We start from the raw sequence: 19,408 nt of genomic DNA, 5'->3' as shown, positions 1-19,408 counted from the left end.
TTCGCGACAATAAAATATGCAACTCACTGCTCTTACTCAATTATTTCAAGACGACTCGGAGTCCGCCGCCCACGGCCGTGCAAGTTGGCTCAAAATGCTCCCGTGTCATAACGAATGTCGGGGGAGCGCACACTGTCCTATTCCTTCTCCATACTGCATGCGTCATCGATTCGGAGGCAGAGTGTGCGTCGACTCTCGATCCGAGGAAGACGCGCAGTAGTAGATCGGGGGCAATCTCGCATTCGCCCTTCGCCAATTAAGTCGGACTTAGCGAGCGCATGGCGTTGAATGTGCCCGAGTGATGTCTACGCAAGTGCTGTGAGAAGACACTGTCTATAGGCAGCCCTTGTTCCGGTCCCATGTCCGCGGCGCGTAACACTCTTGTCGTAGGATATCAATGGGCCTTCGTTGAGAGAGCGCAGTTGAAAAAGTGATCAACATGCCTTTTTACAAGTCAGACAAACTATGCGCGGCCAATGGTTGAGCTGTCGGGTCCAGATGCGCGGGTGGGCCGCGCTTCTCGCGGTACAACCTGAACGTTCTCCGAGTGCTGGCTACGATATGAGCGTCAGGACAGGGTCGTCTCCTCATAGCGGAATACTCACACAGTATTATTAGGTACAGACACGTTGCTGCCGATGTGCTAGCAGGAAAGCCGTGACATAAGATTCACGCTCGGATGGATCGCGGTGACGCACGGACTCGGGCGCACATTGTTTGATCCTGACTTCTATACAAAGAACGACGATCGTCCTGTTGTTGCTGTCCGCAAGGTTATCTCCGGATGGCAGTCATACGGGCATATGAATACGTACGAGTCTGTTGAACATCGGAACTGACAAGGCACAATGCCGGCGATAGCTATTCTCAGAGCGAGTGTTACGTCGAACTGCTGCGACCACGGTGAGGGTATGGCGTAGAAAGACAAGCGATAACGAGAGCTCCGACTCCGCGTATTCATTGCCAATATCACAAGCTCGAGAGACGAGGGAACAGGTGCGCTGGACTCACTTACAGGGCTTTTCCCTTGGCATATGGGCAACAACAGGCGACTTTCACTGAACATATGCGCTGCGATACGATGACATGTCAGGTGGAGGGCATATTGCAGCCTAGTAAGCACCACTTGCCTTTTGGGCGGCCACTGCCAGCAGGCCGAAGAGACTCCTACATTCAGACCGTGATTCCGAAGACGAGAAGGCTTGATTCGAAGCTCGTTGTACTTACTGCACTAGAGCATATGTCCGTGTAGACACATTGGGACACTCGAGGCACACCTGGACCGCTTGTTGCATTGGCTCGGGTGACTTGCTTCAAGTCTAAGAGCATGTTAATGAAACTTGTCCACCACGTCGCGAACTCGCCGTGACAGTGGCGAGTGTAGCGAGTCTTCGAATGTTACCCTGGGTTCATATGATATTAATGTGATTTTGGCATCGTCCTGTGCGATGGTTATGAAGCGTATAGAAAACGGGTCAAAGGCGTAATTTGCGGATACTTCGTAGCACTTTCGCAGCCAGTTTGTACGTTGTCAGTGCATTACGAGTTACGAGTTGGTTTCGGGAGACCAGTTGGCAGCGGGAGCCGGTGGAGCCAGCCGGCTTCTCCGTCACGTCCGTGTCGGTAGCGGAGTCAACATAGCCAATTGATAAATTGTACGATACTAACTACTAGTACGTAAGATGTTGTTATGGTGTTATTATATCTACAATACTCATCGAACGGGACGCGGGATATAGATCAAGATATGGATAAAGTTACATCGCGTATTCTGCATCTCAAGCAGCACTTCTCTCCCAGTTCCTCATGGTAAAATTGAAAATAGACGGCAACTTCAACCACACCTTTTTACGCTCCAAAATCTCTCTCTTGTACAACATCATGACGCACGTAGTACATACGTACGACTGCTCGCGAACCACTCCCAATCCTCGATCGATATCCTTCCGCCACGACTCGAGCGCATCGGTCGCACCGGCGCCCCGGCTCCCACCCGCGAGTTTGACGTGGAGAAGGATGATCGCAAACGCGCATTTGTCCGGCGTCGCGCACGCCTCGCTAGCCAGTGGGCACAGTATACTTGAGCGGCTCAGAGCTAGCTGTCCTGCAAGCACCGCCTTCCCATGAATGCATCGCTCGAGATCGTCATCGCTCAGACGGTCGACGGTACCATCCGAGCGGGAGGAGCCGTGCAAAAGGGTGTGAGCGTTGAGCATGCAGCAGTAGTACAGTGCTGAGGGAATGAAGTATTTCTTCTCCGTCAACCGGGCGAGATTGACTACCGCAATGGCGTGCAGCGGCTGCACCGGATGGTCGGAGGAGTTCATCTCGACGAATCTCGGGGGAAAGAAGCGCCGGAGTCGCTTCAGTGCGTCATCGAGCAGATCTTGAATATGGTACTTGTGGCTCATACGAGCCCACGCCACGATGTCTTCGAGGTGGGCGCCGTCGTTGTGAGTGTACCTGTGGGATGGAGTAAGCATGGAGATCAAGCAGGTAAGCAGGCGACGCACTTTCGTCCGTGGATCATGACCGACAGCAAGGCTCTCAGCTCCTGCGCCGTGTCAGACAAGTGTACCGTGGGGCACTCCTCGATGGACGGCACCTCAGGCGGTTGTGGGATCGTGAAGAGGTCGGCGAACACCTCTGACTGCTCCGCCAGGAGACCCTGGTAAACCTTGAAGCCGATATTCCCCGCGAGCAGCACAATGCTCCCGTCGGGATACCAGAACGCGTCGTCCTTCGTGAAGCCCTCCTTGGATTCCTTTACGGGCTCCCCCGCAACGGACTGTGTGTCAGAGTCCGCGCGAGGGCGTTTACGGGATTGATTAGGCATGATGCTTGGCATCCTCACGAGTGTTGCACTAGTCGGTTCCGGCTAGTACAATGTGCATCTAGAGCATAGCAGTCATTACTGATGATCTCGCTGAGGGAGAATGAGAACGTACCTATTTCAGACCCGCCCCTGTTGCAGCGGGCAGATGGAGGGGCAACTACGGAGGAGGAATGACGACCGCACGAGTCTTATACTCGTGACAGAGGCACAGGGCGTCACTCATTGTCACGCTCTGCGTTGCTTGCAGGGCCCAGGTTGGGCCCAGGCGTGCATGTGATCGCGCTCGTACCTCTTCCGTTTCCTCGCGACGCGCCGCATCTACAGCGACTTCAACCTCGCCAAGGCCCAAACGCAGGGCAGCTTGGTACGGCCATTCAGTTTCATTGATCGAAATGCATCTCACCGTCTCGTCTCGCTGCTTAGCATCATGTCCGAAGCCGGCAGTAACAGAAGACCTCTCTTGGCCGAACCGGACGACGCCGGTGGCGACGACCTCGCTAGCCAGTCGATACGCACGGACTTCGACTGTGACAATGAAATATGGTACCAGGATGGGACAATCATTCTCATTGCACAAGGCACAGGCTTCCGCGTATATCGCGGTATGCTGGCCGAACGAGCAGAGATCTTCCGCGACATCCTTTCCATCCCGCAACCACCAGACACCCAGCTCGCTTTCGGCTGCCCTGTTGTCCATTTGTCTGACACGGCGATTGCCTTGCGCGAATTCTTGAACGCGCTTTTCCGCGAGGAGAGGTACATACTACTCGGTCTAACCTTGTATCCCGAGCCGCACTGATGCTGCCAAACTCAATAGGTACAGTCCGACGAGCGACGTTGATTTGGCAAAACTATCGTATCGGATCCGCCTATCCCACAAGTATGGCGCAGAGAAGCTTTTGAAACGATCCATTCAAGAACTTCAGAAGCTCTATCCCACTGACTATTCGTCGGTGCAGCACAGACAATTTTACAGCAGTGGGATTCCTCGAGGCATCGTCGCTGCCAACTTGGCAGACTTGACGAACACTTCCTCCGTCTTGCCCTCCGCGCTGTACAGCTGTTGCCAGCTTCCCGACGAAATGCTCTTCGAGGGCACGGTACTGCCGGACGGAACAGTGGAGAGGCTGAGTAGAGACAATCTGCTTCGGTGCTCCAGGGCCAAAGCCAAGCTGGCCTTCAGACATGCGCAGTCCATCCACGAGATATTCTCCCATGAGGACTCCCAAGACTGCCTCGATAATTCCCTTTGCCGGGATGATACTCGAATCGCACGCGACGCCGTCTTGGACGGACGCGGCGTTGAAGGCGGTGAAACCGATGCCCTCGCGCCTTTGGGCGCGTTCTTCTCGGAATACCGGTACGCTTTTTCTGATGGTGCGTATCGTTGTGGACACTGCATGTCCGCACTCTACGCTAGAGAGGTAGCGGCGCATAATGCCGTGTGGAAGCACCTGCCATCGTACATGGGGGTGAAGGTTGAAGGTTGGGGAGACAAGGCAGAAGACTCCGACTTGGATGTCTGAGTCGACTACGTCTGACGGGAAACTCCAAAGAGAACATGCATTCGTGGGTTGTCCCAACAGCGTACGTGGAGTGCCCATTCATACTTTCGATAGGTATGGCATCTCGTCGCGATATCGCTCAATTGTATCTTCTTACTCCGAACAATCACGGCGCCGTACCATGAAGCAATCACTACTCATTTTCATACCCTCAAGGCAAAGAGTAACATTCAAGTCGAGCGACCAGTCACCCCAAGCCAAGGATTCATAAATTCATACACGATCATCAGAGTCTATCGTACAGTCTCACTTCATTGCCGTGCCTATCTAACAAGTACCGCTACTTTCGTCGCACCAGTCGAAGACGGTGTAGCGATTATTCACGCTATAGGCCCCGCGTGCGGATGCAAAAATTGTTGTCAAACTCCAAGATGCGAAGTGTGACGCTCAGAATCACTGACCTGGACGACTATGTATCATGGCGGTCTGAGTCATCATGTTCCAAGCAGTACCGCAGTCCACAATCTCAGGGAGCCTTCCCCACACATACCATCGCGCCCTGACTGCCTTCTGCTTCAACCTGGCAATGCAGTGGGTGCAACATCCGCCCGTGACCTCCTTGATGATGCTATCCCAGTCTCGCAATGCGTCGTGAGGCGAAACCCCGATCTTCTGGTATATGCAGTAGCTCGCTGCGATCGCGTTCAGGTTGGTGAGGCACGGTTCGTGCCATCCCTCCGAGTCGTTGGAAATTTCCCAAATCGCCATCGCCACGTCGATGTTGCGGCGGCAAAGTTCCTTTTGGGCATGCAGACATCGCATGATATCAGCACGACTCAGGTAGTCTTTGTCGCACTCGGCGCCGAGACCACGCAATAGGTCATCGGGGTCGAGCTGGCAGCACATGTACAGGGCCACTGGCAAGATACGGTGTTCGCCAGTCAGGCGTGCGATGTTCACCGCTGCGATTGCGTCTGTCACGACGAAGGTCATGGTACGGCTTCGCATTTTCTTGATCGCTTCGTCCCAGACGTCAAAGGTATCACTGAAGCAGCTTCTGATGCGCGCAAGGCCTTCCTTCAGCACGTCTTTGATCCAGTATTCATGGCTGAGGCGGACCAGCGCGGCGACCATAGCGAATGGCAATACGGCAGGCCACCTAGATGGAAATCGTCATGAGGCAGCATACATGCGTAGCTGGAGGACTCACGATTCTCCTAACACGACAATCCGCAGAAGGAGTCGAACGGCGTCGGATGGCCACTGATCGAGTGAGAACACCTCGTCACGAACATCGCTCCGCGAATCCAGCGCCGACGCGTCTGCTGCCGTTGCTGGGCCAAAGATCCTGGCGCGGAAGACCTCCGAGTGGCGAGCCAACAGCCCTCCGTAAACGCGAAAGCCGACGGAATCGGCGGCGATGATAGTTACGTTGCCGTCCGGGAACCACAGCGAGTTGTCAGGTCGGATCTCTGTCGCGGTCAAGTCCACTAACTCCGCACGATTACTCGAGTTCGAGCGAAGCCGCTTCCTCGCGTTGGTCCCGGAACCTCTTGCCACTGTTTGCAGGCTCATAGCGGAGCCGTCGATATAGAGACTTGCAGTGTGCTAGCGCCCCAAAGATGTCAGGATACGCGTATGATGGAGAAGAGAGCAAGGGATGGTGGGGAGATGCAAACCGACCTGGTAGGTCAGGAGGAAGGTTGAGGGTTAGCGTTGTGGTATCTGCAGGCGGCATATAATGCCACTGGCATGCATTGTTTCATACGGCTGTGACGATGGCCCGGCCGTCCGGCGCTTGCTCCAGCGGCATGGTACCCCCAAAGCGCGTCGTTGTTCTTCACATGCAGGCAACTGGGATCATTGCTCAGCGATGCTGAATAAATCGGAGAGCTCATGGTGGTCGAAAGGAAAGAACGCGCAATAACATTGGACTCACCCCTCGCTGTGTTGATACGCTACGTGACAAGCTCATCGAAAAGAGCCTTACCTGTCTGGCTACACGGCGCGTGCAGCATCTTGTCAAACCTAGCCGGGAGAGTCTCATCTATGCGTCAGTCCCAGACCGCCGCAATCATATCCCCAAGTGTCCCATGAGACGACGGGCCGATCATGTACACGGGTGAGAAGCTAGGTCAGCATGGAGTAGGGCAAGGGGACAACGTGAGAACGTAACCGAGCCTATGCATTATAATTCGCGCACAGCGTACACCACGATTGCGTGTCAAGAAACTTCTCTGCTTACTGTTGCTACGGCCCCCGTATATGCACCACGACCTCCGTATATGCACCATGTCGCCTCACCGCTTCGCCCTCCAGCCCGAGCCACCCAGCGCACCCGCCCCGCCAATGCCAAAGCCCGCGAATGCACCACCGGGCCCCGGTGCACCTGCAGCAGGAAGCGCCGGGCCCTCGCCCGGACCGCTCAGCGGGCTGTTCTTGTTGTGGAACGACGAGCGGAAGGACGTTTGCGGGAGTGCCTGGATGGTGAGGAATTTGTTCGGTGTTGGGCGATCGTCGTTGTTGTACTGAGCGACGGGGGTCAGCGGAGCTACACGCACACGAGGGAACACGGTCACGCACCTGGAACTCAAGCCCAATGCCGTCCGCCTCGGAGACGTCGAGGAGCTTCACGAGCTTCCGGCCGATGCCGTTGATCTTCTCGACGTCCTCCTTGGAGCGCGTCCAGAGCTGTATGCGGTCGACCTTGCTGCGTAGACTAACGACCGCGCCGCTAATTTCATCGCCGTCGTCGAGATCCTCGCCGACGAGAGCCATTGCGAGCCAGCTCCAGCAGCGGTCGAGCAACTGCGGGTTGTTCTTCATGGTGAGGACCCACTTGCCGCCGTTCGCGTTCGCGGGGTCTTCCCACATTGGCTTGATGCCTGACTTGAACAGGTGGTAGTTGGAGTTGCGCTCCAAGCGCGAGGGCGGCTTGAGCCAGTTGAAGTAGCGGCAGAACGTTTCGACGGTGTCGAACTCGCCTATCACCGTCAGGCCGGCCTCGTATTCGTCCGTGTCGGGCGCGACGAAATGGGTCGCGCTCTGCGGTGGGTCCGCGCCCGCACTGCTGAGCGAGCGCGCAGGATGGGCGGAGGCGGGTGTGAAGGGAACGTTGGACTTTGTGTCGTGGAATAGTGTCCTGCACGCGGCGTGAGGGCGTGTGCGGGACAAAGCATGAGCACGCACCACTTGTTCTCGAGCGGATGCTCTGGCGCCTTGATGCGCAGCCCAGGCGTCTTGGGATCCTCAATTGTGTCTGCGTCTGGTGGCTTGGCACTGCCGTCGACGCTGAGCGTCCTCGCCTTTGCGAGGCGGGCAGTGATCGCGTCGAGACTTGGAATGTTCTTGTAGCCGACGGGCATCTTCTGCTTCTTCGCCCCTACCGCCTCCGTTTCCTCATTGAGCTTGTCCAGTGTCTCGGTCGTAAGCTGTTCACCGCTGCCCACATCGCTGGGCGCTGGTGTCGTAGACGAGCTGCCCGGGGGAGAGGTCGAGAGGGTGGCGGGTGATACGGATCGAGATCCAGGCGGATTGACGGTTACAGAATCCGTCGTCGACGCCTGGGTAGACAATGATGTCTGAGACGAAGTGCGAAGGAGCGCGGCGGCGAGGCGAGGACGGGAGGCCGCAGCAGCGGGGTTGGTGCCTGCATTTAAGTTGATACGTGCGGCGAGCTGGTTGAGCGACGGCATGCGCCCGCCTGCAGCGGGACGCTCGGGCTTCGGCGCATCGATCTTGGGTATGGCGGGGTCGGAGGCAGCGGCGGGAGCAGCGGCGGGAGTCGACATGGCGGCGATGAGCAAGTCGTCCGCGACGGCGCGCGGGGCTGTGGCGCGCCTCAGTGCAGCGCGTGCGGCAACCATCTGTGACGCATAGCGGCGATGTCTGTAAGAGGTGACCAGACAACGATTATGTACATTCTTGTCTATTCCTCCATCGTGGGCATGTGGTGTAGTTGGTTATCACGCTCGCTTAGCATGCCGAGTACGATCACTCTTGGCTGCGAGAGGGGTCCGGTTCGATCCCGGACATGTCCATTTGCTTTTTGCGCCCAAGTGGGTAGGTCGACCCACTATACCCTGTATGCACGGCAGAGAGTCACTACAGACTTATGTACTTCTGCGTCAATCTTCAGCCGCTCCTTCCGCCCTACTGGCCTCCTGACCAAAAGCATCCTTGTCGTCCTAGCATATCCGATTATAGACCTCCAACGTCGCAAACACAATCTCGTCAAGGCAGGCGCAACCTACGAACGGATTAGTCTTCGCAATATTTGAAGCCAATGCCGCGTTCCTCACCCTCACGAAGTCCTCGATGTTCGCTCACCGCGTTCCAGTTACCGAGGACACGCCCATGACCTGTGGTAGTCTCTTCCATATCGTCTGCCGTTCTTCATTTGCTCTCCTTTTCAGTAGAGCGATGTGCGGTCCGCAGATTCGGTGTTTCTTCCCAACGTCTTCAATGACGAGACTCCAATCCTTCAAGGCGCCATGGTGGGTAAGTCCGCTCTTCTCGTAGTCTCGATACGCTGCAGCAATCACATCCACAGCCTCCGCGCAGTCGCATTCGTATCTCGCGCCATGATCACAAAGAATGGGTCTCCAGATGTTCATCACAACGAGAACGTTGTCGTGGCAAAGCCTCGTACGGGCGCGGACACAGAGCTTGATATCTGCAGGGCTCAAGCGTGAGTCCTCCATGCCTCGAGGGAAGCCGTCTACGATACGGTCATGAGGAAGCTGGCAACACGTCACGAGGCAAGCTGACGCCAGACGTCAGGCGCCTACACGCTCACGATCCACACTCACCACCGCGGGCAAACCAGGTTTTTCGGGCTCCGAAAACGCTAATAACATCGGTCCTCCATGGGAACCTTTCCGGAGAGCTTGACTGACTCCGAAAATGCTCCCGCATTTCTCATGTTCGTAGCATGTTCTAGTGTTTCTGCAGAGGCGAGTCAACTCGCAACTCGCCTCGACTCGAACCCCCGAGTTGCGTAACTCGCTGATGGAGAGGCGAGTCGAGTTCACCCCCGAGCCAACTCCGAGTTGCTAGGCGGGGTGCTGAGATAAGGGGTACGCACGCATATGATTGGCCGGCAGCCCCCACTGCGGTCACGCGAATGCGTTCAACGCGCTGTACGCGCCGCGTCGCGCTGGAATTGGCCACCGCTGTCGCTATGGTCCTCCGCAATGGATCGAGGAAAATCGGGACCCCAGCGAAGCTGCCAGTGCACGTCAATGGATGATAGAGGCTGTGCGTCCGATTCTCCATACTAACGCAATTTCAAGTGACTAATTCACGCTTATGCCCCGCTGCAGATGCTCGAATATCGCATGGACGAACAACTTCGTCGCCGGGGGCTGGCGAGTCAAGCTAGTCAAGCCTCAACCCGGCGTAGCGCAAGCTTCCCAAGAGCCGCGAATATGGCCCACCACAGCGGCGCGGACTTGCCGGTCTGCGTCAGTTGGCTGCGCGCCGCATCGAACGATCCGCCTCAATGCCGACCTCGTCTGCGTCATCCGGGTCAGACTCTCCTGCACAGCCCAGCGGCCCCGAAACCCGGCCAGCGACACCAGAGCCTGGCGAGCCAACGAACAACGAGAACGCGACCTCGAGTGCTCAGGCTGGTGTTCCCGAGAGCGGGACCAATGAGGCCTGTTGCCTCGACTACCAAGCTGTCAAACTGGGATTAGAGAGGTACCTGAAAGATAACAACACTGACACAATTGACGAGGGTGCAGACCTCATCGATATTGGGGGGTATGTTTGAAGGTTCTGTCAATCACCTGCCGACGATCGCTGACGCGGCAATTCATGTCAGGAGCGGAAGACGGAGTACTCGTATATGTATCGTGTCGCACTCGACGTGCTCCCTGCTCAAGCACCCGCGGTCACTTGCGAGCGGATGTTCCCGTCCAGCAAGGAGACCGATACCCTCCGCCGCAACAGACTGTGTGACTCACCGGAGGTCATGGAGGCGCTACAGATCCTCAAGTACTTCTACAAGCAAGAGCGACTTCACTTCGCGTCGTAGCTTCTCGCGCGCGAGGACGACTACACGATCGAAGGCCCAATCACTGAGGCGGTGATGGACGAGCTTTTACGAACTGGCCAATACGTTGTTCTCGATGATCGAGTCATCCATAATTCGAACGAGCAAGCCCGGGAGATGGCGTAGCCGCCGTAGCGTACATTAGGAAGCTTAGAGTACTTTACTATAGTGATAATTGTTGTCCACCTTGCGTACATGTTCGCCCGTTATCCGTCTCCGCGTCCTTTGCAGTCGCAGGCCGCAGCCACCGGGTCTGTTCTCCCATTGGTCAGTGCTCACGTGCTAAGTGGTGGGCAACTCGCGAGTTGACTCGCAACTCGCCTCGTCATAACTCGCATCACCGAGTTATGTCGAGTTCCCGGACTCGACTCGCCTCGACTCCCTCTGCAGAAACACTAGCATGTTCGCCGAAAACACGCATGTTCGGCCTCCGAACATGCTGAAATCGGCTGAAATGCATCATGTTCGCAGCATGCTCTGACAATATTCGGAGTCCGTAAAGGTTCCCAGGCGGGACTGATGTTCGTAGGGGTTTTCGGAGTTGGAACAACCTGGTTTGCCCGCGGTGCACGCCGAGTCGATCCGGTGGCGCTTAGAAATGATGGATACCTACGACCACCCACAGCTTTCCCGACGCCACGGAAAGCAATACTGGCAAGACTGAGCCAGTGTTCTCCGGCTACTTCGGTGAGGAGGACTGAGCGCTGTCGCCGCGGGCCGTCAAGAACTTGTCGGGACCCCCTCCTCCTCGGACATGGCCCGGGCAGTGCGTGCACTGAAACGGCCGGACAAACCTGTGGGGTTGTCGAAGAGTTGCGGTCGGACGCACCGTGGACCTGAAGTTGCGGAGACGGAGTCTTCATGCTTGACAGATGCTTGATGCTTCGTCGGTCAAGCGAAGGTACGCAGCAAACATACTTGTGATTGTCAGAGCCCACATTGATACGATGTGCAAGTTTCGCGTGATTGTGTGATGCGCCAGACTCATAACCCGTCACAGCTCTTGACTCGGATTAGAATGGGGCGAACAAGGGATCCCAATGAGTCCAGGTATCGCTATGGATGTATTTCGCAGTAGATCGGGTATGATTGTCACTGGTACTCGTGATGAAGCATGCGCTGACCTGACATCTGCATTATAGCGCGATATCCCTGGCTCGTTATCTGCAGTAGTATGCAGTAGAGGTTCTCGCGCGTGAACGTTTACGTCGACCCACACGGTGAGCCGACTCTTTGCGCCGCATTGCTTCGCGATTGCTCATTCCGGACCTCGTGTCGTAGATTCGTTTAAGACGCTATAGATAAACATGATAACAGAGCAAGCGGAGCGAAAGAAATGGAGAACGTCCATCAGCCTTCATTTACAAGAACTCGAGCCAGGGGACGGCTACTTCGGCACACCTGGCGCGTTCTCCAGGCGGCCGCAGGCGACAAAGAGCACTACGATTCAGAGCATGCGCCGTTCGAAAATGGGAGGAAGTGAAGCCAACAAAGGTGGTACGTCTGCCATCCTCGTACTGTGGCGGTCGCGGGAGGGACCCGCAGTGCAAAAATCCGACGGCGACACAGTGCGGACTTCTTTTATATCTTAGAGGGCTTTTTGTAGCAGTGCGGGCTTCTATAGGTGCGTGAGCTTCGACTCGGCTTCCTTCCGGGCGCTATTTACATGATGGTTGAATGTGTGGATTACATACTTAGTTGCATCGTGAAAAATATCGTGGAGAAGATGCACTGCCCTGTGTGCCATAAGCTCTTCCTCCTGGGACTCAATGCCTAGTCTTGAATTGGATAACCGTTGTGCACATTATACGTATCTTGTGTGTTTTCTGTGCGTGTACCTTCATGCTGCTCGACTCGGACAATCGGAAACTTGCAGCAGACACCAACGGAAGACATTGCAGGAGAATACTGAGCTGTTTTATTGGGTGATGTCAGCGTGCTCCTGCCGTAACTCTGTCATGGGAACGCGGCTACTCCGCAAGCAGGAAATTGTGCATGAATTGCGACTGTAGGACTCAAGTCACTAGGAGTGACGCTCCGGCGATTGCCGCGTGCAGACCCTAAGATAGGGTTCCCGTGCCCCGCTGTCGTCACCGCATCCTCACGGATGATGTCTACGCCACCGTGCTCACTGCGGCCAAACATTGCAGGGTGTGACAATGTCCAGTCTGTCTGTGCCACCTTGCACAGATAATGCATCTTGTCCGTCAGCACTATTCCGTTGCTCGTCTTCACGCAACGAGAACCTTCAGTAGTAACTCTACGCGACTTCGGATTCTCTCGTCGACCAGACTCACGCCCAGTGCACCTGGCTCCCGCAGCATACTTCATACGCAGACATCAAGTTCGGTACATAGAACCTTTTCTCCTGCGAGTGCAGAGAAAACGCGCAGCATGTCTTCAGACGCACCAAGCACAGCGCGCGACCGGAATGCCGCAGACAAGCCAAGGCATCAGAACCGTCTGGTGAACGCGAAGAGCCCGTACCTGCTGCAGCATGCTGAAAACCCGGTACGTCGCATGCTTCCTTCCAGCTGATGTATAAGCTGAGAAATGATGTTCTGCACGCAGGTTGATTGGTACGAGTGGGGCCCGGAAGCGTTCGAGAAGGCAAAGAGGGAGGACAAACCGATATTCCTTTCGGTGAGTTGCTTTTCACGGTCAAATGGTCCAGCGATTCTCCTGCAAAAAATGAACCTCCCTACAAGGGGCATTGTCATGGATAGACACCTTACTCTAACCGATTCCATAAGTTTGTGATATGGGCATATCCTTCTTGCCACAATCTACGATCTCCTGCTCACTTGTCGTCGACCCTATGTCTTACTGACCCGCATATACCCACAGGTCGGCTACTCAGCGTGCCACTGTCTGTCTCACAACTTTGTACTCAGCGACCCTTCGCTTACGGGAGCCACCCAGGGTGCCACGTCCTCGCTCACGAATCGTTCGAGGACGAAGTAACAGCAAAACTCATGAACGAGCACTACGTGAACATCAAGGTCGACCGCGAGGAGCGGCCCGACGTAGACCGGCTGTACATGACGTACTTGCAGGCGACTACAGGTGGCGGTGGCTGGCCGGTGTCTATCTGTGCGTCCAGCAATTCTTTATTATCCTGCTTGTATACTGCAGAGGGAAAGGAATTCATGCAGGTTCTGACGGTGTGCTCAGGGCTGACGCCGGAACTCCATCCATTCTTCGCGGGGACTTACTTCCCTCCGGGGAACTTCAGGCAGGTTCTGGTGAAGCTCGCTGAAGTGTGAGTGGCATACCGCAGCCCTCATTAGGCAAGCAGTTTCGCTAACCCGAGTATATGCACAGCTGGGAGGAAGACCCCGAGCGGTGCCGCTCCACTGGCAAACAGGTGATCGAGCAGCTACGTGAAGCAACTGAGGTACTGGCCTGCCCTCGACCGGTCTCCGAGTCTCCGATACTCACGACCTTAACAGGCACCTGCCTCATCCTCAGGCAGCGCGAACCTGCCCATCCCTTCCCTCGCACACAAGACCTTCTCTCGACTCGCCCGGCAGTTCGATAGCACGCACGGCGGGTTTGGGCGCGCGCCCAAGTTCCCGCAGGTATCCACGACGACCGGGTTCCTCGCGCGCTTCGCCGCCGCCGAGCAGCGCTCCCCCGCCGCGAAGGTTGTGTCCTCACCAAGCAGCTCCAGCGCAGGCCAGCCTCCGAGTGCACAGGAGGTCCTAAGCTACCTGGACGCGGAGCCACACGGGGAAGAGGCGGGGGCAGACTTGGAAGGGGAGACGGGCCGCCCGGCGAAGGCGGCGGGCGGGCAGACCGACGCAGCGAGGGCGCTGGAGATGGCGGTGTTCACAATGGGGCGGATCTATGCCGGTGGGGTGCACGACCATGTCGGGGGCGGGGTTGCGCGCTACTCGGTCGATGAGCGGTGGCATGTCCCGCACTTCGAGAAGATGCTGTGAGTCCGCCTTACTACATCGCAACCAGTCGCGTTCGTTCCGCTGACTAGGCGAGGCTAGCTACGACCAAGCTCAGCTCCTCCGCTCTGCGCTCGAGCTCTACCTACTTGTTCCAGAGGGCGACCCGCAGCGCGCACCCCTCCTCGCGCTCGCCCGCTCCATCCTCGCCTACCTCCCCACACTGACGAGCCTCGCTGGCGTCTTCTTCAGCGCGGAGGACGCGGACTCGCTGCCCACGTTCCACAGCACGAAGAAGCGCGAGGGTGCGTTCTACACGTGGACTGCGGCGGAGATCGACGCGGTCCTCGGTGGCGTGAAGCTCGGTGAGGATAGCTTGAGTAAAGGCGTGATGAAAGCGGCGGACGTGTTCAAATGGACATATGGCGTGGAGGAGGACGGCAATTGTGACCCGGGGCATGACATCCAAGGCGAGCTGAAGGGGCAGGTGAGGCTGTTGCTTTGCGCACTTCATTCATTATCGCTTAAGTCCGCGTGTTGGCAGAACGTCCTGTACCTCGCGCATACTCACGAAGAGACAGCGCATATGTTCGGGATCTCGGGTGTTGAGGCCGAGCGCATACTCACCGATAGCCTGGCTGCGCTGAAGGACTGGCGTGACAAGAACCGACCTCGCCCGCACCTGGACGACAAGTTCGTCACTGCTTGGAACGGCCTCATGGTTGGTGTCTTCTGTATTATCTGCTTACATGCACTTATCGCATGATGCGTAGATCTCAGGACTTGCGCTCGCCGCTGAGGTTCTCCCGGGTGCCGAAGGTAGGCAGGCGTTGGGCATGGCCGAAGATGCGGCGAAGTTCATTAAGGGGAGCATGTATGATTCGGAGACCGGAGAACTCTGCCGGAGCTGGCGCGAGGGCAAGGGTCCGAGAGGTGTGACAGAGGACTATGCGTTCCTCGTTCAGGGTACGGCCCACGCTCAACAACGTCCTTCACACCACTGACGTGCACGCCGCATAGGTTTGCTGGACCTCTACGAAGCGAGCGGCAAGGAGGAGTACGCGACCTGGGCGATTCTCCTCCAAGAGAAGCAAGACGAGCTCTTCTTCGACGAAGACAACGGCGGATACTTCACCTCCGCGCCCGACGAGCACATCCTCATTCGCATGAAGGATGCGCAGGATGGCGCAGAGCCGAGCGCCGCGTCCGTCACACTCGCGAACCTCTACCGCCTCTCACACATCGCGGAGGACCACCACGCGGAGTTCGCGAAGAAGGCAGCGAGTGTGCTGCAGTCAAACGCGCAGCTCCTGGAGCACGCGCCGTTCGCGCTTGGGTCGATGCTCGCGAATGCGATGGTCCATGAACGCGGATACGTGCAGATGATTGTGACCGAGTCGCCCGCAGCGTCACCACAGTCGCCTGCGTTGAAGACGATCCGCAAGCGGTTCATGCCGCACCGTGTCCTGATCCATTTTGATCCCAACGCACCGCCGAAGAAGGTCGCGAAGGCTAACGGCACGTTGCGCAGCCTCGTGGAGCATCCAGAGGAGAAGCCCAGCGATGGAGATGTCAGGCCGAACGTACGGGTGTGCCAAGATTTCACTTGCGGCCTGCCTATCTACGAGTTAAGTGAGCTTGAGAGTGTTTTGAACGCTTGAAGAAGACTATGTCATAGCCAGAGTGTGTGGAGCAGTCCGAGATAAATATGTACACTATCGACATTCCAGCCCATACGAATATACATCATGCGACATCGAGCGAGTCCCAGCATATCACAAGTACCCAGACTCGACAGAGCAGATATGTAGATGCACAGCTGCCAAGCTACGGAAATTCGAACAAAAGATAGACTAGATTACAATGAGATAGGTTGCCCTTCCTTGACTGTCCGAGGATATCCGTCCTTTACTGGGATTCGTTAAGACGTTCACCAACAGGCGGTGGGGTATTGTCCGAGTCATGATTGTGGCAGTGGAATGAAGCACTCGTACAGCGGATCTGAGGCTCCTTTCCAGCCGACTAAGATGCATTCCTCAGTTACGACGAGCTCGAACGAATGGGAGTACACACCACATTGCCAGCAATCGAAAACGCCATCAGGATCGCTATCGAAGACGTTAGGAACAGTTGGATTGCGTTGGAAGCGGAGGTCACTGACTACTTCTGCTTCACGGAGAGCAGCTTAGCATAGTTGGAGCCCCAGTACGCATCGGTGTGATCCGGCTCGTACACGTCTCCTTCGTTCTGCAGTGGGCGTTATCAATGACTGCTTATGAGGCAGTGAAGAATGAAGGCGTACGAAGTATGCTCCGCTGCCTGGGGTGATGTCCCGGAAGGTCTGTATGTGCTGCGAAATGGCCGTATACTGATCGGCGATGTACTCTGCGGTGCTGTTCCACGCCCAGCTACCATGCAAGCCCAGCTAGCATCATCATGATCGTCAATCAAACAGCATGAGCCCGAACCCGACGCACAGAACGCACATGCCACAGAGAGTCGTACCACGCCGGTGTGACGCTCGTCGAGCCCGGAGTGTAGTCATACAAAAACGGCGTGCCCACGACGACATACGGGCTCGTAAACGAGAGCACGTTCTCGATCGTCTTCGCGATCACCGCCCGGCCGTCCGTCGTGTTGAATAGCTCGCTCGAGATCAGCCGCGTGCCGAGCGTGATCTCCGTGCCCACAGCCTGCCCGTACATATCAATGAGGAACCGCTAACTTGAAGCGCATGCAAGGGTAGGGAACGTACCACTTCGGCTGTGGGCACGTACTTGCTGAAGAAAGCGAGGTAGGACGGCATCTCCTCCACGACGGCTGTGCCGCCCTGAGCGAGGGCAAAGTCGGCGGTTGCTTGCATGGACGCGTTTGCCTCGGCATTGCTGAGCAGGGGCGTCACGTAGATCAACGCTGGGCCCTGCGAGCACGATAGTCAGCGTGTGGTAGTGGTACAAGTGGAAAAATACGGACCGTTATGTGGCCTCCCCAACCTTCAGTTCCCCATTTGTATGTCTCGTTGACCAGCAGGCTGTACCACTGGGCGAGGTTGCTCGTGTTTGAATGGCCAGTAAAGCCGATGGACGCGCTGTGTTAAGGTACGTCTTCATGAGACGAAACCTCTCAGCAGGGACGAGTACGTACACCTGCAGGGTCACCTGCGGCTCCAGTCGATGTGTAGACTCGAAGACCACGCCAAAGGCGCTCCCGCCACCCCCTCGGAGTGAGAAGAACAAATCAGAGTTCTGGCATTCGTTCGCAACGAGGTAGAGCCCCTCAGGTGTGACGACCTTGACTTGGACCTGTAGTTGTTCAGCTCAAGCATTGTTCCAGCAAGTAGACGGCTTACCACGCGGTCCGCAGCTAGCCCGTATACAGGAGAGAGGACGCTGTGGCCGCCTCCCTAAATTAAGATATCAGATACGTTCGGGGGGCAGGAATAGCTAGGCCTACGAGGAAGTAGCCGCCTCCGGCGCCGATGGTTTGGTGGTACCCGCCAATGAACGTCCGGTTGATGCTGTCAACGTATTCGAAGATGTCTTCCGTATTCGCGCCGGGCTGGAAAGGTATGTCAGAGAGCTATACGGCGTACGCAGTGATGCTCCCTACCCCAATGGTCAGAGCGTCGTAGCTGGTCGTGCACCCTTCAGGTACGAACAACTCGTCGTGCGATATCTGAATCTCTCATTAGTCCAAACCGGATCACAACACATAGCGTAGCATACCGAGTTCAGATTTGCGACCTGTCGTACCACGGTAAGATATGCATACAAGACACTGAAGGAGCGAACCGACCCATAGCGCAAGAGTGCCCTTGCCGCCTGACCTGCCCTTGTAGTCATGTCCCTTGTTCTTGACAGACAATCGGATACCCGTCAACTTCGAAAATGCTATGGCAGCTTGCACGTCCGTAGGGCACTGAACGTCAATCTGAGCGAGCGAAGGATATCTCAGTATGCCAGACACTGGCTTTGCAAAGCACGGCGGACGCACGTAGTACGAAGGGATATCACCAAGCTCGCAGTCAACGCCAGTGAAAGCTGCGGGGTCCTCGGGATTCGAAACGTTAAGCAGGCACTCCCCAGCAGGCCGCTTTGCTTGACAAGTACTCCATTGTGACTACGGACAAACGTCTCATTCACGAGTTAGCCAGTAACCTCTTCACGAATGGACGTACTATCATGTACGTGCCAAAATGCTGCGTGCGCTCGAAAGGGGACGTGTAGTTGGCCTGGATCGCTGCGCACGCGTCCTCGTCTGGCGTAACCGACTCGCCATTGTACTCGGAGAAACATGGCAGCTCCCAGGGGATCGCTGTGTACAGACGTCCACCGACAGTCGCGTTCAGGCGCGCAAGTTGTCCCCGTACCTCCCCATGGCTGAGAACCGCGCCCAGAGCTGAAATCACATTGCTATTGACCACTGGAAGTGTGCAGCCCAAGAGGACCCACGGCAAGCGGACCATCGCAGGTGGGACACAGCAAACTGTCAGTCAAAGAGGTGCTGAAGTCGAAGACGGCGCGTCGTATAGAGAGCTGGAGGCAGCGCCTGTGTGCTCGGTGAGGTCACTGTTGAAACCTTCTCCACCCTCTGTCCAGCCAGAGTGGGAGATCCTGAACACTGCCAATGCCATCAGACGCGACGATCTGCGACGCGGCGCGTAATACACGGTCACGTGATGACATAAAACATCTCGCTCGCGAGTCTTCGCGACCACCCGTCAGTCCCGTCGAGATGCATACTTATGGACGTCTTACTACATACTGAAGCCTTCAAGCAAGAGGCGACTTCACCGGGTTGGTGAAGGGAACAGTACTTACTACGCGTCGTCCCGAATAGAAATTATGGCACGTGAGAGTTGCGCGCTCGGGCGGCAGCCTGCACCGTGGGAGACCTTGGATCCTTGAACCTTCGCACTCACAGCAGGCTACCTCGTTGCAGGAATGCCTCTAACAAAGCGCTGAGTAGGCTTGCGATGACCGCACAAGCCGCATGCCTCAGCCGCCAAACTTGCGAGGAGACGAAGGAAGACTAGTTGTGGTCAGCCGTCGTGCCACGTCTTGTTGAAGCGCTCAGCGCAGGCAGAAGCCTGCTATGAGTATGTACGTTA

The 19,408-nt window shown here is 56.4% G+C and overlaps 6 protein-coding genes and 1 non-coding gene across 7 annotated transcripts; 3 read left to right on the top strand and 4 right to left on the bottom strand.

The window, feature by feature from the left end:
• Positions 1-1,624: 1,624 nt before the first annotated feature.
• C8Q71DRAFT_765904 (uncharacterized protein) lies at positions 1,625-2,988 on the bottom strand. Its single transcript, XM_047924162.1, has 2 exons — positions 2,514-2,988; positions 1,625-2,463 (listed from the first exon to the last, which is right to left on the bottom strand). Exons 1-2 carry the CDS (start codon positions 2,846-2,848, stop codon positions 1,779-1,781), a joined length of 1,020 nt encoding a protein of 339 aa, XP_047777876.1. The 5' UTR covers positions 2,849-2,988; the 3' UTR covers positions 1,625-1,778.
• Positions 2,989-3,263: 275 nt separating this feature from the next.
• Positions 3,264-4,362, top strand: C8Q71DRAFT_709962 (uncharacterized protein; the record flags this gene model as incomplete). The annotated part of the gene is made up of 2 exons (XM_047920713.1): positions 3,264-3,592; positions 3,654-4,362. 2 exons carry the CDS (start codon positions 3,264-3,266, stop codon positions 4,360-4,362), a joined length of 1,038 nt encoding a protein of 345 aa, XP_047777875.1.
• A 164-nt stretch (positions 4,363-4,526) lies between these two features.
• Positions 4,527-6,047, bottom strand: C8Q71DRAFT_765898 (uncharacterized protein). Its single transcript, XM_047924161.1, has 3 exons — positions 5,552-6,047; positions 4,803-5,500; positions 4,527-4,726 (listed from the first exon to the last, which is right to left on the bottom strand). The coding sequence occupies exons 1-3, from the start codon at positions 5,914-5,916 to the stop codon at positions 4,722-4,724; spliced, it is 1,068 nt and encodes a 355-aa protein (XP_047777874.1). The 5' UTR covers positions 5,917-6,047; the 3' UTR covers positions 4,527-4,721.
• A 447-nt stretch (positions 6,048-6,494) lies between these two features.
• C8Q71DRAFT_765891 (eukaryotic translation initiation factor 4E class II) lies at positions 6,495-8,214 on the bottom strand. The gene is made up of 3 exons (XM_047924160.1): positions 7,531-8,214; positions 6,925-7,483; positions 6,495-6,869 (listed from the first exon to the last, which is right to left on the bottom strand). The coding sequence occupies exons 1-3, from the start codon at positions 8,205-8,207 to the stop codon at positions 6,642-6,644; spliced, it is 1,464 nt and encodes a 487-aa protein (XP_047777873.1). The 5' UTR covers positions 8,208-8,214; the 3' UTR covers positions 6,495-6,641.
• Positions 8,215-8,284: 70 nt separating this feature from the next.
• On the top strand, positions 8,285-8,381 carry C8Q71DRAFT_t91. The gene has a single exon. It is a non-coding gene; the product is annotated as a tRNA-Ala (tRNA).
• A 4,130-nt stretch (positions 8,382-12,511) lies between these two features.
• On the top strand, positions 12,512-16,118 carry C8Q71DRAFT_119909 (uncharacterized protein). Its single transcript, XM_047916384.1, has 11 exons — positions 12,512-12,910; positions 12,971-13,042; positions 13,247-13,268; positions 13,322-13,492; positions 13,574-13,661; positions 13,724-13,796; positions 13,852-14,339; positions 14,401-14,785; positions 14,843-15,019; positions 15,072-15,264; positions 15,319-16,118. Exons 1-11 carry the CDS (start codon positions 12,593-12,595, stop codon positions 15,957-15,959), a joined length of 2,628 nt encoding a protein of 875 aa, XP_047777872.1. The 5' UTR covers positions 12,512-12,592; the 3' UTR covers positions 15,960-16,118.
• C8Q71DRAFT_119916 (FAD-binding domain-containing protein) lies at positions 16,109-18,920 on the bottom strand. The gene is made up of 15 exons (XM_047916385.1): positions 18,476-18,920; positions 18,292-18,417; positions 18,094-18,228; positions 18,024-18,041; positions 17,908-17,973; positions 17,752-17,856; positions 17,648-17,701; positions 17,443-17,600; positions 17,272-17,386; positions 17,054-17,218; positions 16,785-16,991; positions 16,601-16,723; positions 16,460-16,545; positions 16,375-16,406; positions 16,109-16,320 (listed from the first exon to the last, which is right to left on the bottom strand). Exons 1-15 carry the CDS (start codon positions 18,761-18,763, stop codon positions 16,259-16,261), a joined length of 1,740 nt encoding a protein of 579 aa, XP_047777871.1. The 5' UTR covers positions 18,764-18,920; the 3' UTR covers positions 16,109-16,258.
• Between the last annotated feature and the right edge of the window lie 488 nt (positions 18,921-19,408).

The sequence above is a fragment of the Rhodofomes roseus genome (assembly GCF_022264815.1).
Source record: "Rhodofomes roseus strain CIRM-BRFM 1785 chromosome Unknown C8Q71scaffold_13, whole genome shotgun sequence".
NCBI lineage: Eukaryota > Fungi > Basidiomycota > Agaricomycetes > Polyporales > Fomitopsidaceae > Rhodofomes > Rhodofomes roseus.
Note: the sequence above shows the minus strand (reverse complement) of the source record. Positions and strands in the feature narration are given on the sequence as shown.

Bases quoted from the DNA above. Each gene is read 5' to 3' on its own strand.
- C8Q71DRAFT_765904 (XM_047924162.1), bottom strand. From the start codon at position 2,848: ATGCCAAGCATCATGCCTAATCAATCCCGTAAACGCCCTCGCGCGGAC. The intron at 2,464-2,513 runs GTGCGTCGCCTG...TCCATCCCACAG, and splicing joins GTCATGATCCACGGACGAAA to GTACACTCACAACGACGGCG.
- C8Q71DRAFT_765898 (XM_047924161.1), bottom strand. From the start codon at position 5,916: ATGAGCCTGCAAACAGTGGCAAGAGGTTCCGGGACCAACGCGAGGAAG. The intron at 5,501-5,551 runs GTGAGTCCTCCA...ATTTCCATCTAG, and splicing joins ATTGTCGTGTTAGGAGAATC to GTGGCCTGCCGTATTGCCAT.
- C8Q71DRAFT_765891 (XM_047924160.1), bottom strand. From the start codon at position 8,207: ATGGTTGCCGCACGCGCTGCACTGAGGCGCGCCACAGCCCCGCGCGCC. The intron at 7,484-7,530 runs GTGCGTGCTCAT...CGCCGCGTGCAG, and splicing joins CATCCGCTCGAGAACAAGTG to GACACTATTCCACGACACAA. The intron at 6,870-6,924 runs GTGCGTGACCGT...CCCGTCGCTCAG, and splicing joins GCATTGGGCTTGAGTTCCAG to TACAACAACGACGATCGCCC.
- C8Q71DRAFT_119909 (XM_047916384.1), top strand. From the start codon at position 12,593: ATGCATCTTGTCCGTCAGCACTATTCCGTTGCTCGTCTTCACGCAACG. The intron at 13,493-13,573 runs GTGCGTCCAGCA...CGGTGTGCTCAG, and splicing joins TGGCTGGCCGGTGTCTATCT to GGCTGACGCCGGAACTCCAT. The intron at 14,786-14,842 runs GTGAGGCTGTTG...GCGTGTTGGCAG, and splicing joins AAGGCGAGCTGAAGGGGCAG to AACGTCCTGTACCTCGCGCA.
- C8Q71DRAFT_119916 (XM_047916385.1), bottom strand. From the start codon at position 18,763: ATGGTCCGCTTGCCGTGGGTCCTCTTGGGCTGCACACTTCCAGTGGTC. The intron at 18,418-18,475 runs GTACGTCCATTC...GTTTGTCCGTAG, and splicing joins ATTTTGGCACGTACATGATA to TCACAATGGAGTACTTGTCA. The intron at 17,702-17,751 runs GTAGGCCTAGCT...ATCTTAATTTAG, and splicing joins CCGGAGGCGGCTACTTCCTC to GGAGGCGGCCACAGCGTCCT.